Source organism: Coturnix japonica, chromosome 24 (genome assembly GCF_054131305.1).
Source record: "Coturnix japonica strain WE chromosome 24, WE-NBRP24, whole genome shotgun sequence".
In the NCBI taxonomy this organism is placed as follows: Eukaryota; Metazoa; Chordata; class Aves; order Galliformes; family Phasianidae; genus Coturnix; species Coturnix japonica.
Window position 1 is genome coordinate 9,108,211 of NC_140686.1, and position 14,510 is coordinate 9,122,720.

The following is a 14,510-nucleotide window of genomic DNA, read 5'->3' on the forward strand; positions in this document are numbered from 1 at the left end:
GAGAGTGTATTGCAAATCTTGATTTGTCCCCTTCATAACAGTAAATACATTAACATCTTTTAAATTAATGTTCCACCTTAATGCATTGCTAACCTAGGGGGCAGGGGCAAAGGCTTGTGAGCACATCAAAGTATTATCATATAACCTCATATCAGTAGAAAATGATTAAATAGTGTCAAAGCTGCCAGTTTTGATGCTTTTAGTCTCAATATAAAAGATGCTTCTAAGTTGTATAAGAGCTGTAATGTGTTATAGTTCACTGTCAGTGTTGTTAAACTATATCTTTCTTGCCAGATTTAAAGACCATCCAACGCTAAACGATAGATACTTGTTGCTACATCTTCTGGGTCGAGGAGGCTTCAGTGAAGTATATAAGGTAAATTAGAGATGCCAATCTGATGTAATGTGTATTTACAATGAAATCCCACAGTAAGCAGAACCTTGCAATCATTTTTACAATGGAGTGTGTGGTTGTGAAAGGAAGAAGAACAGAACACATGTTACATCTGGCTTGTATTAGACAGCAGGCTTGACATTTTTAGGTTCTGCTCGTGTCCTCAGAGGTCAAATTTCCTGCAAATGTATGTTTCAAGAAAACATTGCACTAAATCTGCAGGTTTCCCAAGGTTAGAAGCATACCATTCAAGTGCTGTATGCAAATACCTTAATGTGACGAAGTTTTACTGAGTATGGCATAGCAAGTCTGAACTTTGCTGTAAATAAAAGAGAAAATAAATAAGAGCAAAGCCTTCATTTCCTGGGGGTAAAAGACTTCTCTTCATTTTATGCTCTGAAGTAGCAGACTGGGTGTGTGTGCGTAGTCCTTGGAACTGAGGAGTGCTTGTCTGTCAGCACTCTTTGCCTGGCCAAGAGTTACGGTACTTTGGAGGTTCTTGTTATTTGATTATTGCACTTAAATCCTCTCCAGTGCTAAATATTCTCCACTTAACCCAGTAGTCTTTAATTCATGTTGAATTTGGGTAGAATTAACATAACTATGCCAGTGCAGACGTTGGGAACGTGATAATGTATTATTTTAATGCAGTATAACAACAGGTACCTAAACCAGAGGGGCATGCTGCTCAGATAGCCAAGAGGGAGTACTCCAAGTTTCTCTTTGGAGTCTCTGATGACTCAGTAGAAATCCAGAGCTCCACAGGTGAAAGGTAAAAGCAAGGGGATAGGAATGCTTCATACCTGACTGTGCAGAAGAGTTATAATTACATTATTAAAACAAAGAAACACTCATTTCTCTTCTCCATGGTCCGTGCTGATCTGTTAAGTGTAAGGAGTTAAGTGTACGGTTTTAAAGCTGGATATGGATTATCCTTGTTTGCTTACAATAGGATTTTACCCTATCCTGTAAATTATTAGATGTTTCTGCTCTCAAAGTAGCAGATTTTTTCATTTCATGAACACAGTTCCAGTGATCGATTCTTTAAAGGCTGCCTAAATAGCAAGATATTGGCCACACAGCATCGGAAATACACAGTTCAGCCCTCAGATTCTCTAGCTTCTAAACAAGCTGAGCCATTTTACTTCAAGATGGAGAGCTGAGCTACCAGCGTGAAACAAAGTATTAAAGATCTGCTGTGTGATTTTTCGTTTTGTTTTTAACTTAGTGTAGAAAAATAAGTAAGCTGGTTGGGGGAATAATGACAGAGTCTTTCCCAGAGTGATTAAGTGACTGTATTTCTGTAATTTGGCCGTTCTGATCCCATTGTAGCACTGGTAGTAAAATGTCAGAATAAATGCAGCATGAGTTGAATCCCGTAGGGAAGGGTCAGATCAAAGCACAGAATATTCAATTGTTTTCGGAGTTGCTTGGTTTCATTAGTGAAACTAATTACATCAAAATGTGGGTTTGCTCTTTGCTCAGTGTGTTGTAATGCTGATTTCCTGGGTGGGGAGATTGATTTGTTAGATCTTGTCTGCTTCTGCAGCATTAAGTTGAAGCTGTGATTCCTACTGATGGTCAGCTCTTTTCTCTGCAGGCATTTGATTTAACAGAACAGAGATACGTAGCTGTGAAAATACACCAGTTAAATAAAAACTGGAGAGATGAGAAGAAAGAAAACTATCACAAGTAAGTAGGACTGCAAAGCAGACAGATACATTTCCAAGCTGTGTTTTGTTAGTCACTGTCTATGAACAGGCTGCCATATTTTCCTGTGTTTTGCCACATTTCAAAAGCCACTCTCTGTCCCAACATCTACTTGTAAAATTTATATCTGTGTTAGAAATGCCTTCAATATGTGCACACACCCCCAGTTTTGTATAAGCACGAGGGTTTAAAGTGCCAGTAGGGCTGGAGAAAGAAAGCACTGAAGTGGCTTCTCTTCAAAATGAGTAAGAGCTTGCAGAAAAAGAGTGCTCATCTCCATCTTCCAGGCACACACCTGCGTGGTGAAAGACTTCTTTTTGTTTCCTACAATATTTGAGCTTTCCACAGGTGACAGGAATAACTTGTCACAGCCTAGAAGAGGACTGCAGGAAGCCTGTTAAGCATTGATAACACTTGCTTCCTAATGCCTTAGATTAGATAAGTGCTGCAGAATCACAGCCAGACTTTTTTTTCACAGAGCTTCAAAGACAAAACTGTGATCTTACTTCCTCAACGTGTCGGTGGGATGAGCTAAGCTGGAGCTGAATCTCAGGCTGTTGAGCATCCTGGAATTTTTCTAGAACTTGCTGATTTTTACATTCAGCTATCTTGGATCCCATAGCAATTTATGATGAGATAATTCTGTTTTGGCAAGCAGTACCATTAATCAGGATTATGTTATTTTGTAGTGCTGCCAGCATTTAGGAATCTGATACGCTTGGATTCTGTGGTTCTCAAAAACTATTCTGAGCTGCTCCTCATTTGCTTGCCTTTTCTTAAGCTGTGTGATGTGCATGGGTTTGTGATGGAACTTGGACTGCTGAGCGGTACATCTGGGTGCTCTTTCTGCAGAACTTAGAATTACGTTACTTGTATGACTAATGCTCACACTTTCCTATTTCCAGACATGCGTGTAGAGAGTACAGAATTCACAAAGAACTGGATCATCCTCGAATAGTTAAGCTATATGACTACTTTTCACTGGATACTGACTCGTAAGTTGTATTGCTGCTTGCTTTGACTCGGTTTGACCCATCCACTACAAAGTTTTTGATCTCTCAAAGTCTTACAGCAGAGTCCAGAGCATATTCATGCCTTGCAGACTGTGCTGCAGAGATGTCTGTCTGAGGCAGTTCCAGCATGCATAGATTATCTAGAGATGCTGACTTGCATGCCCTGTTATGTCAGACGTGATGCTCTGCTAGTAAATCCTGTTTTTTGTTGACCTGGGCACACGCCTCAGCAAATACTGCTTTCCATTTCTGCTCTGGTTCTAAATGGGGCGTATCTGACCTTTGCACTATTGAGCGCTGATGATTGTGCTCTTGTTGCCCTAATTTTGGAAGGAGATTAATTGGCTGGAGAACTCTTAATGTATTGATCGAATAGATGAGACTTACAGACAGACAACAACAAAGTGGTCTGGTTTCTATCAGATGCCTTAATTACAACTATTATTGTTTTGCCTTCAGGTTTTGTACAGTGTTAGAATACTGTGAGGGAAACGATCTGGACTTCTACCTGAAACAGCACAAGTTAATGTCGGAGAAAGAGGCACGATCCATTATCATGCAGATTGTGAATGCTTTAAAATACTTAAATGAAATCAAACCTCCCATCATACACTATGACCTTAAACCAGGTATGTCATGCTGTTAGCTGACGTGCTTAATGATGCTAACTGAAAGCAAAGGGTTATAAGTAAAGCAGAAGGTGTTTATTTTGGTCAGACAGCAAGGAGGAGGCAGTTCTGCCTGGGAAAATAAACTTGAAATAAGAAAACGCCATAATGCATAGAACATTCTGTGAAAAGGGTATTGTCTCCCAGAATTGCAACATAAACAAGGAAGTAACATTCCAGAAAGAGTAGCCTCCTTATTCAGAATGAGCTCTTGAACCACCGAGTGTCTGTGTTTGGTTTCTCAATGTCCTGCTTATGTTCTGCTGTTGAGAGCTTCTGTTATTGCTTCATAAAGGTTCCCATAATTACTAGTGTGTTTTATGTTCCCATTCTTCTGGTTTATTCTTTCTGTAATCATCTGCCTGAAATCTTGGGGGCAGAAGCTGGGTTCAGGTTTTTGGTTGGTTTGTTCTTTATTACGTGGCAGCTCACAAAGCTGAGGACATGCAGGCTCTGGTCTTCCTTTGCATTCATTAGCATCTACCAAGCAGAAGGTCCTTTGAAAGGTGTTGTTGCAGGGCTCTATTTAGCACTGGATGGAGTAGTGAAGGCAGAAATGGAAGTGCTCTCTTTTGGGACGTGGGCTGCGTTGCTTTTTCCTAGTCCAGTAAAATTCAACCACCTCTTCAGACAGTTGTCTCTGGTTTGCCTTCCTTTACTGGTGGCACCTCATTGGTATTGTGTAACTCTGTGATGTGGTTTGTTGCATCAGCAAGAGGAATCTGTACAGGAGGTGGTGCTGTTGCACTATTCTAGTGACCGTATTTCTTCCCCCAACTGTTGGCTGTTCTTACTCTGTCTGAACATGCAGCAAAGCTCAGCCTGCAGTTGTCTAAAGCTGTGATTCATCCGCTGCCATCACACACAATTCTGCTGTTTTATTGTGTGCTTTGAGAAAAACAGTGATGATCTGAATTCTTGATCCTTGATGGATTTATGAAAGACTCTTGCTTAAGCAGTAATTGTCTTTTTTGAGCTTAGAAAGCCACTGGGGAGCACTGCCAGGAAGGGAGAGAGTTTCTGGCTGTTGAGAGACTGGGGCAAGTCAGGACTTCTGGACAAAATGAGTCATAACTGTGTATGTTTGCTTCTTTGCTTAGTCTTTCTTTTTGACCTGCCCTTTTAACAGGACCTTTGGGAGGGGTCAAAACAACACGAGCATCAAGCTGATTTGGAGAATAGGGCTTGTAGCCCACAGGCTCCAAGTAACGTTGGGCAACTGAGCCATCTGAGGTTAGATAAATCACATCTAGCAGTCGGTGGGAGCTGAGTTGTCTCTGAAGTTTGGTGTACTGGATTTAAAACACCTACCCCAGGCAGTTGCAGCTTGCTGTGCTTTGTAGGATGCTTGTTTTCTTGTAGAGGACCAGACCTTAATGCAATTTTATTCTTGTTTTTCCCTGCTAAATGTATTTCTAAGAGACGTTTTTCCTTTATTTAGGTAACATTCTTCTAGTTAATGGTACTGCATGTGGAGAGATAAAAATCACAGATTTTGGGCTTTCCAAAATCATGGATGATGACAGCTACAACTCTGTTGATGGCATGGAGCTGACATCGCAGGGGGCTGGTACTTACTGGTAAGCATCACCTGGGGCACTTGCAGCTTAGAGATCAAGAAGAGGTTACCAGACCTCTTTGGGTCTGTATGTACTGCCATTGAGACCCTGGAAATCAGGGAAGGAGAATACCATGCAGGTACATCAGGGAGAAGGAAAGAGCATTCCACTTAAGTAAGGTGAAAAATCCATAGAGGTAGCTCTTACATAAATCTCACAGTACTGTCTGTAGCCAAAGCTTCACTTCCAAGTGCCATATGAAAGATATTTGCAGCAATACTTGACTCCCAGTGCCAGATGTCATCGCTGCAAGTGGTGCAGCTGAGAGCAAGACCTGCAGTGAGTACCATGGGATGTAATTATTAGATGTTACCCAAACTGCAGTGTGTCACTGTGGGCAACATTTGTACATAATGTTTGTTAAAGTCTTCCATATTGTGTGAACAAATGTTTAGGCCTGTTCCTTTCCAAAAGTAAAACTAGCTGTAGTTTGAGCAAAGCTGTCTTCTAACTATGAACTGCCAACGAGGCTTGAATTTCTAGAAATACATATTTTTGGCTGTGGATTTCTATTGTGAAATTGTTGGCCAAGTCCTTTTGACAACAAATACCAGCTTTGAAGGTGAAAGAAAACAAGGTTCTTTTGTGTGCTTCTGTTGAAAGGGAACTGACTGTGCTGACTCAGACCATCAGTGTCTGGGGAGTCCTTGGGACTTTGGTTTTCAAGAAATGCAGTGGTGTGGTAACAGTGATCTTAGCTGCACAGGATCAGAACTGGGTTCTTTGAATCCCAAGCCAACATGATCCCAGAAGATTCTTCTCTTTTTTTTTTCCTAAAGAAAATGACTGAAAGTGTATGAAGATAATACTCATAACCTGTTGTTTGTTCTTCTTAATCAGGTATTTGCCACCAGAATGTTTCGTGGTTGGGAAAGAACCTCCAAAGATTTCAAATAAAGTTGATGTCTGGTCAGTAGGGGTCATCTTCTATCAGTGTCTCTATGGCAGAAAGGTAAGAGAGCACGTAATTCCTTTCCAAGCAGTGATTCCCAAACCTTTGGGAGGCAGCCCTGGCTTCTGCTTCCTTTTCCTTGCCAGACTGGAAGCTGCTTCTGCCCATGTTAATGGAGTGAGGCTCATTTGTTAGGTTATGATTTGCTCTACATGACAATACAGTCAGAAGCAATATACTTCAGAACATCTTTCCTGCTGGTCTTATTTCCAGTGAGATGATAATGGGCAAGATGAGTGTGTCATTCAGGGCCAGATACCTGGCGTTCTAGCTTTGTTTTATCATGCTTTCAGTGCTCTGATGTTACTTGAATGCTAAGTCTTTGTCAGGCCTGATATTGCTCAATAGCTGCAAGTGTTATAGAATATAAAGTAGATATAAAGACCTACTCTGGATGTTTTTAGAATGCCTTTTGGAAGGGAAGAGTCTGTTTCAGGAAGAGGTGATTTGTTCTGAGAAAAGGCAATCTTTATTTTTAATGACAACAGAAGAAGTTGGTTGGACAGGAAAAGGATTCCATCAGCTCTCATGTTTACACGTCTTTGGTAGCCAGGAATTGGGAAAGCTTGGGCTGATAGAAACACTGTGGTGTCAATTAGACAAACAGTGGGACCAACCCAGCAGGGGTTGAAGGAGGTGAATCTGCTGGCAGTTCAGATGGATGAAGGTCCTCCTGCGTGTGATGAAGCTGACCAATGAGGTCTGCAAGCACACAGAGGTCCTTCCTGTTTGAGCTGGAGACACCCCGGACAAGTTCCAGCTTGGTGTCCTTTTGTTCAGTTCAAAAACAGAGCAGTGTGTCGGATGTTCATCTGGCTGGAATCTGCAAGCACCTTCACAGCATTCACGGGCTTCTTGCCTGGAAAAATACTGATGTCAAGTGATGATTAACAGTAGCACTATGGGATTTTCTTTTTTAAGGCCTGTCGTCAGGTTTTAACTACTGTTGTTTTGGGGTTGTTTTTGTTTTTGGTAGCCCTTTGGCCACAACCAGTCACAACAAGATATTCTGCAGGAGAACACAATTCTGAAAGCTACCGAGGTGCAGTTCCCTCCAAAGCCAGTAGTCACACCAGAAGCAAAGGTGAGTCCTCAGCAGCATTCGGTCACATTGCATTGCCGTTCAGCAGCCAACACCAATGGTTCCTTTCTCTTGGCTTTCCTAAACCAGCAAGGAGTTTGTGTTCAGCGCTTGCCATGGCTTTGCATCGTTGTTGTTGTCAGCCTCAGGGTTGAATGGAGTACAGCACGTCTCTCTACCCCTGCTTTCTCCTGCTAAAAGACGTGCTTCTGGCACAGCAGCTGGGCTGTCAGCGCAGCCACTGGGGAAGGAATTTCAGCGCTGGGTTGTCAGATTGGCCCAGCTCCCAAAGAGTTAGATGTATCAAAGAAAGCTTCCTGTTCCTGTCAGTCTACTAATTCTTGTTTTGCCTTGGGGGGGGGTATCTGCAGGCATTTATCAGGCGTTGTTTGGCCTACCGAAAGGAGGATCGGATAGATGTCCAGCAGCTGGCCTGTGACCCATACTTGCTGCCTCACATCCGCAAATCTGTATCCACCAGCAGCCCAGCTGGAGCTGCAATTGCATCAACCTCTGGATCATCCAATAACAGCTCTTCAAACTGACACAGAGTAATAGGCCAAAAACTGCTTGAGGAATCGGCAAGAAGACTTTCAGAAACGGCTTTGGAGTAGAGGAATCCGCAAGGGTCTTGAGAAACCTGTACCAGGTGCTTTTTTTCTCTTGCTTTTTTCCATCCATAGAGCATGACAACATCTAATCTCATCAAGAAAACCTTTAGCATCTAGGCCAAGCCATGTGGATTAAGAGGTGGCTTGAGGTTTGTCCAGCAAATGACCACAAAGCGTGGCTACTCTGAACAAGGAGGGGGAAACTCAAGAAAATATGAAAAATAAAAAGACATGGTTCCACGTACTGTGAACTTCTGAACGTGCAGCCTTGGAGAATCCAGAACGCCGTGTGTGCTTCATATGAAGAATGTGGACTTTGGAAAAAAGACTGGTCGAGTCCAGTGTTGATATTTAAACATTGTTCTTTTTTCTTTTAATAAAGTTTAGGTAACATCTCCTGAAAAGCTCGAAGCACCAAGGTTCAGCTGGGGATGGTATATGACTCTTTGCCCTTTGGAGGGGAAAAAAGTTGATCCTGCCTGTTCATGGCACTAGCGTTAGTGTTTTACCCCTAATTAATTTCAGTTTTTTTAAAAAAAAATAACAATTTTTTGGAAGAAAACAGTTTTCTGGTCTCAAAGTGAAACCCGTATTAACAGCTTCGTGGCATCCTGCAGGTGGTGCAGCTTTCTGCTCCCTTGGGGATGGCCTCTTGCAAATAACTCACCTTCTCAGGAGAGCGGTGAAGCTCATAGGCAGGCCTGCATGGATCTCCTGTGCTCAGAGTGGATTACAGTTCAGACTGCCACCAGGTTTTCAGCTGCTGCTTCATCGCTCTCTCAACGGTTGCACCTTTTTAATTTATTTGAAGTGCTGTTCTTTCTGAAAACACACCCTGACATGCTCACGACGTGCTCTTGTGAGCATGATATCTGCTGGCTGTTGAGGAGGCAGGCAGAGAACAGGAAAGAATTGGAGCACAGCGCAGTTGATCACGGGTGTAATCTGTGCTCGCGCAGTACTGTACATATCTCATTAATGTTACAGAAATCCAAAGCTGAAGAAAGGCTTGTCTTGTTCTTCTCACTTAGGTGACTTGGCAGGAAAGCTTCCTCTCTCCCTTAGCGTTTTCCTTTTAAAACTTGCTGACTTTTCTAACTTGCTGCCCTCGCTGCACCACTCGGCAAATGGAGGGGAAGGAGATAATGTTGTAGAAGGGAACCAATAGCCTCGTTATTTCTGTCACCCTTCTGTAATCTGCCTGGAGGGAGCTCGCACCTCCAGCTGGAATCTGATGGGAAACATCAGCCCGTTGTCCCCACCGTGCCCCCTTCCCCCCCTGCATTGAAGGAGGACTGAAAACACCCACCGAAAAGTGCAGCGCTTGAACATGTGGCAGCCAGCTTGGAGAGTTCCTGACATGTGGCAGCAGTCCCTGGCCAGGAAAATTTAAAGATGCAGTGTTCAAGAATGAAGTTTTTCATGGGAAAGAAGCAGTGCCGCTACTGCCTTGTTTAAAGAACAGGTGATCCCATGCACGCTTCCTATCCTGATACCCAGACCAGTGTGTTGTGGGTTATTGCATGGCACCTCTGGGTCCTGCAGCTCCAGCTGTGTGGGGCACACAGGACCTGCATGATGTTCTTATGGCGATCTATGCTCTCAGCCTTGCACTTACTGAGGGAACTCACATTCACCTGCCTTATGGAAGCCATAACAAGTGTTATTTGTTCAGGATCTCGTGTTAAACTGAAAGGAAAAGATGAATAATTAATCAAATTGATCTGGGAAGCACAGAACCGTGCTTTGATTTTTATTGCGACTGTGTGAAGGTGGTCTCTAAACTGTAGTGTTTTGAAACTAGAGGAAATACTGCATCTTTAAATGCTCGGCCATCGTTTTGTGGCCCTTTTATCCTTGCTGGTCTGTTCCAGAAATAACTGCTCAGCCAGCAGCAATTCCATGGATCTGTCAGGCAAAATCAGGGCTGATGCTTCATCCTGTTTGCTGCTATGGCTGATCTGGTATCTATCCACAGTGGGGAGGATTCTAAAAGGGTTTTTTTATATCCCAGCCCCGTTGTTTCTTGGCCATACAGTTGTGTGCTATCTCTGTGGGTGTGAGTAGTTTTGTGTTATTCCTGCTGTGTGACACCCATTCAGGGGCCTGGGGACGGCGTTGGCCTTTTCTGGGGCTGAAAGCAGTGAAGAACCCTGGTAGAATTCTAGCTGCAAACACCTTGTTAATACGGGTTTCACTTCGGATAACAGACCCTATTGCCACACTGTTCATTTACTTAAAGAGAAGTGTATGAAGAATTTGTAACTTAAACCAGGCCAGACTGTTTTGGCTCTACCCAACAGATGAGACATGGATATTAAAATAAGTTTTAAGAAACTGATTTGCTTGGCTCTCACTCTTTTGCTCTTCGTAGCCTTGGTGTGAGGTGTTTGTAGGATGAAGATGGAGGTGATGCTCAGCAGCTCAGAACATCGCAGTCTCTGCATCAGAAGAGGGAGCTGCTGAAAATCACTGAGCTTTATTTATGGACATCGATCAAACTCTGGACAATGGACGTCAATCAAACGCTGGAAGATGGAGGAAGGCGTCAGAGTGGAGTTTGTCCCTCATTTCTGCTGGAGCAGTGGCTGCCCTTTAGAAGATGTAAACATTTGGGCCACAAAGAAATGGGCTTTGTGTGTTTGATGATGAATATGTGAGCACCTCCCGTGCTGAAAGCTGATGGCCTGGAATAACAGCAACAAGAAATCCAGCTCCTTTCATTTCATCCAGCCGAGTCTCAACAGCTTTTAAACTATAAAACAGAAAAGGAGAGAGGGGAAAAAAGGCAACAAGGGCTTTTCAGCTGACTGCACCGTGTCCACTTGTAGGTGGATGAAGCCCAGTTTGCAGCCCATATCCCGGTGCATGGCGAGGAGGTGCCATGCAGGGAGCATTCTGTGCTGCAGGATGGTGGGTGAGGATTCCTCTGCTCCCAGCAGCCCTGACATCACCCTCCTCACACTCGGGGTCAGAAAGAGCTTTCAGCAAAGCACGGATGAAACCAAACACCGACGGCAGCTCGGCTCCCTCTGTGCCGCTGCAATTGATTATCGCCAGTTGGGGCGACGCGAGGCAGATTTTGGACAGCAGGAGCTGGCAGCTGCCTTTTAGCAGCTACAGCACAGTGCAGGGGTGGTCAGGTATGTACCATATACATGGCATGCCCGCAGCTGGGACGCCTGCAGAGCTCAGTGCAGACAGGAGTGGAGCTTCCCCAGGGGCTGCCTTGCTGGATGCTTCGCCTCCTACGTTAGCAGTGAGGCGTCGTGCTATGAAACGAGCTTCCCTCTGCCAACTAGGCCAGTCCTGCTTTATTTTGTGACCTGGCAAACCCTCAACATGAGGTTTGCTGCCGCCGACTGCGTCTCCCTGGGGTTTGCTGCTGGAGGAGGCTGTTTTCTGGGTGCTGAAGCCTTGAACCCGGAACCACCTGGAATGGAAATGCTGACAACAGCAGGACACGGGGAAATGGCTTTAAGTTAAAAGAGGGAAGATTTAGTTTGGATGTTAGGGGGAAGTTCTTCACTAGGAGAGTGGTTAGGAACTGGAACAGGCTGCCCAGGGAGGTTGTGGATGCCCCGTCCTTGGAGGTGTTCAAGGCCAGGTTGGACGGGGCCCTGGGCAACCTGATCTATGGGGTCTCTATGGGGATCTATGAGGTCTATGGGGCCTGTATGGGGATCTATGGGGTCTCTATGGGGGTCTATGGGGCCTGTATGGGGTCTCTATGGGGATCTATGGGGTCTCCTGGGCAACCTGATCTAGTAAAGGTGTATGTTTGGTGGCCCTGCCAGGCAGGGGGGTTGGAGCTACATGATCCTTGAGGTCCCTTCCAACCCGGGTCATTCTGTGATTCTGTAATGGAGATTTTGCAGCACGTGGAAGCAGGACTCCCACCTGGTGCAGAGCTGACTTTCCTGCTGTGCATAGATGCCTCTTTGCACCGAGACCCCCACATTGCACACATGGAGCATCCACACACCCTGCAGCCATTGCCCTGGGTAAGGCTGGGGGCAGGAGGCCAAGCAAACTCTGCACTGCACAGCCAGGGCCGGGCGGGTTGGCCACAAGGACCCGATTGTCTGCCAGGCCGGGGGGGGGGGGGCTGAGCAAAGCTCTCATTTCATGCATTAACTGTGTGGGGGGCGTGAAGGGCTGGAAAAGCCGCTGGCGCGTGTTGTCTGGTGACAAGCTGCCAGCTCTCTACGGCTCCCAGCCCTGCACTGTGCCATGGGATTGCTTTGCTGCAGCCTTTCTCCTCCCTTTCCCCTTGCTCCTAGTTGCCAAACGTCAGCCTGCTTCCACGCTTGGGTCAATCAATGCCGGGTGGTGCTGAGGTGGAATGGTAAAGCTTGAAGTGTTTAGCAGAGCTTGCCGTCATCTCTTCATGGCCAGGGCTGGCCTGGACTGGACCTGCAAACATAACGATATGGTGTGGAGCAGGACAAAGGTTCGTCTGGGTTTGTGCAGTGCTTGGCTCTGGTTTGCATTCACAGGAAGCACAACGCTGCTCAGCTCAGCCCTGTCCTCACTTCACTCCACTGCATTGGCTGGGGGACAGGACAGTGATTTGGTCATGTCCTCCCTCTTGGCCCATCTCAGCTTTGCACTGAGACCACAGCTACAGCCCTGCAGTGTCCAGCGTTGCCTCATCCCAGCTCCTGCTACCATGAAAACCTGCCTGCTTGCACCCAAACCAAAGCAATGGACACCAAAACCCCTCGGTAAGAGAAGGGCTGCGAGGGAGCTGAGGTGGAAATAAAGGATCCACCTTTATCCAATAAAGGATAAAGAAGAGAAGGTTGCGGGGTGACCTCACTGCAGCCTTTCAATACCCGAAGGGAACTTACTCTTCCCTTAAACTCTTGGAAAGGGCTGACAATAGCAGGACACGGGGAAATGGTTTTAAGTTAAAAGAGGGAAGATTTAGGTTGGATGTTAGGGGGAAGTTCTTCACTAGGAGAGTGGTTAGGCCCTGGAACAGGCTGCCCAGGGAGGTTGTGGATGCCCCGTCCTTGGAGGTGTTCAAGGTCAGGTTGGACGGGGCCATGGGCAACCTGATCTATAGGGTCTCTATGGGGATCTATGGGGTCTATGGGGTCTATGGGGCCTGTATGGGGATCTATGGGGTCTATGGGGCCTGTATGGGGATCTATGGGGTCTCTATGAAGATCTATAGGGTCTATGGAGTCTCTATGGGGATCTATGGGGTCTCCTGGGCAACCTGATCTAGTTAAGGTGTATGTTTGGTGGCTCTGCTAGACAGGGGGGTTGGTGCTACATGATCCTTGAGGTCCCTTCCAACCCGGGTCATTCTGTGATCCAGGGCTGCCCACGTGGCCCTGAACTTACGATGCTTCATCTGGGAGTGTCTATGGGGAAGGATGGCAGCGCTGCCCCCCACTCCCATCACTGCTCTCCCAGTTCACCATGCAGGATGTACCATCCTCTGCCACCCCCCAGGTGCCTTCCCTCTTGGGCCTCATATCCAGGCACTGCTAACTCTTAAGTCATGAGCAAGGAGAAAGTGTTTTTCTCCATAAGTAAAATGAACTGGAACTCCTCGCAGCCCTGAGTGCCTGTGTGCAGTGGGAGGGAGAAGCAGCAGCAGTGCTGGCTTTGGGGCAGCTCTCCTCCCCACGCAGCCTCGGCCTCTTCTCGCCCCCGCGGCGGAAGGGCAGGGATTTCAGTGCCGGCCCTCCCAAGGCTGGAGAGCCCTGAAATTCCTCGTGGCAGCTCTGAGCGAGCACATCTGGTTTTAATAAATAATTTGCAGCTTGAACTTGCCTGACACTTAATGGCCGTTCTTGGCCAGCATCCCTCCTCACGCAGCTGGGTGCTGAGCAGAGCCAGGCTGACACAGCTCTTGGATGGGGCTGAGCCCCGACACCCAGAACAGCCACAACCCCTGGGCATCTTTTAGGGTACAAACTGGAGCTGTGGGGCTCATCCCCTGCCCAGCCCCCAGCAGGGACACATGCCAAAGCCCCAACCCGAGGTGGCAGAGCACTAAGCAAATCTCAGGCCTTCCCTTCCCTTCCCTTCCCTTCCCTTCCCTTCCCTTCCCTTCCCTTCCCTTCCCTTCCCTTCCCTTCCCTTCCCCAGCGCGGGGTTGAGAGGATCCAGCAGACGCCAATTCAGCCTCTTCCCTCAGCAGTGACCTCAGTGCAGCTGGTGCCAGGTGGGTGTTGATTTTGGCCCCACGGCCCCAAGTGGAGGAGGGGCCAATTCCTGCCCCACATCATCCACCTCCCGCCCCACAAATGCATCATCCCACCCCACAAGTGCCACCTCCAGCCCCACAACTTCCATGTCCCTCATGCAGTTGCAATGGCTGTTGGTGCACTGGGAGCAGCAGGAGCAGCGTTGAGGGTTGTCCTGCTCTCTAGGTGTAGCTGGAGCCCTGCAGTGAAGGGGGGCATAGAGCACTGAGGGCATCCCAAGGAGGGAAGAGCTGAG

The 14,510-nt window shown here is 46.5% G+C and overlaps 1 protein-coding gene across 17 annotated transcripts in view; it reads left to right on the forward strand.

The window, feature by feature from the left end:
* Positions 1 to 10,389, forward strand: part of TLK2 (tousled like kinase 2) — a 43,556-nt gene extending 33,167 nt beyond the window's left edge. For all 17 annotated transcript variants that reach the window (XM_085523783.1, XM_015885735.2, XM_085523787.1 and 14 more), the window contains 8 exons: positions 295 to 376; positions 1,995 to 2,086; positions 3,010 to 3,099; positions 3,577 to 3,746; positions 5,227 to 5,365; positions 6,245 to 6,356; positions 7,333 to 7,440; positions 7,809 to 10,389. In XM_085523783.1, coding sequence (XP_085379909.1) covers positions 295 to 376; positions 1,995 to 2,086; positions 3,010 to 3,099; positions 3,577 to 3,746; positions 5,227 to 5,365; positions 6,245 to 6,356; positions 7,333 to 7,440; positions 7,809 to 7,982 — 967 coding nt within the window. In that variant the 3' untranslated portion in view covers positions 7,983 to 10,389. The remainder of the gene's footprint in view (positions 1 to 294; positions 377 to 1,994; positions 2,087 to 3,009; positions 3,100 to 3,576; positions 3,747 to 5,226; positions 5,366 to 6,244; positions 6,357 to 7,332; positions 7,441 to 7,808) is intronic.
* Positions 10,390 to 14,510: the final 4,121 nt, after the last annotated feature.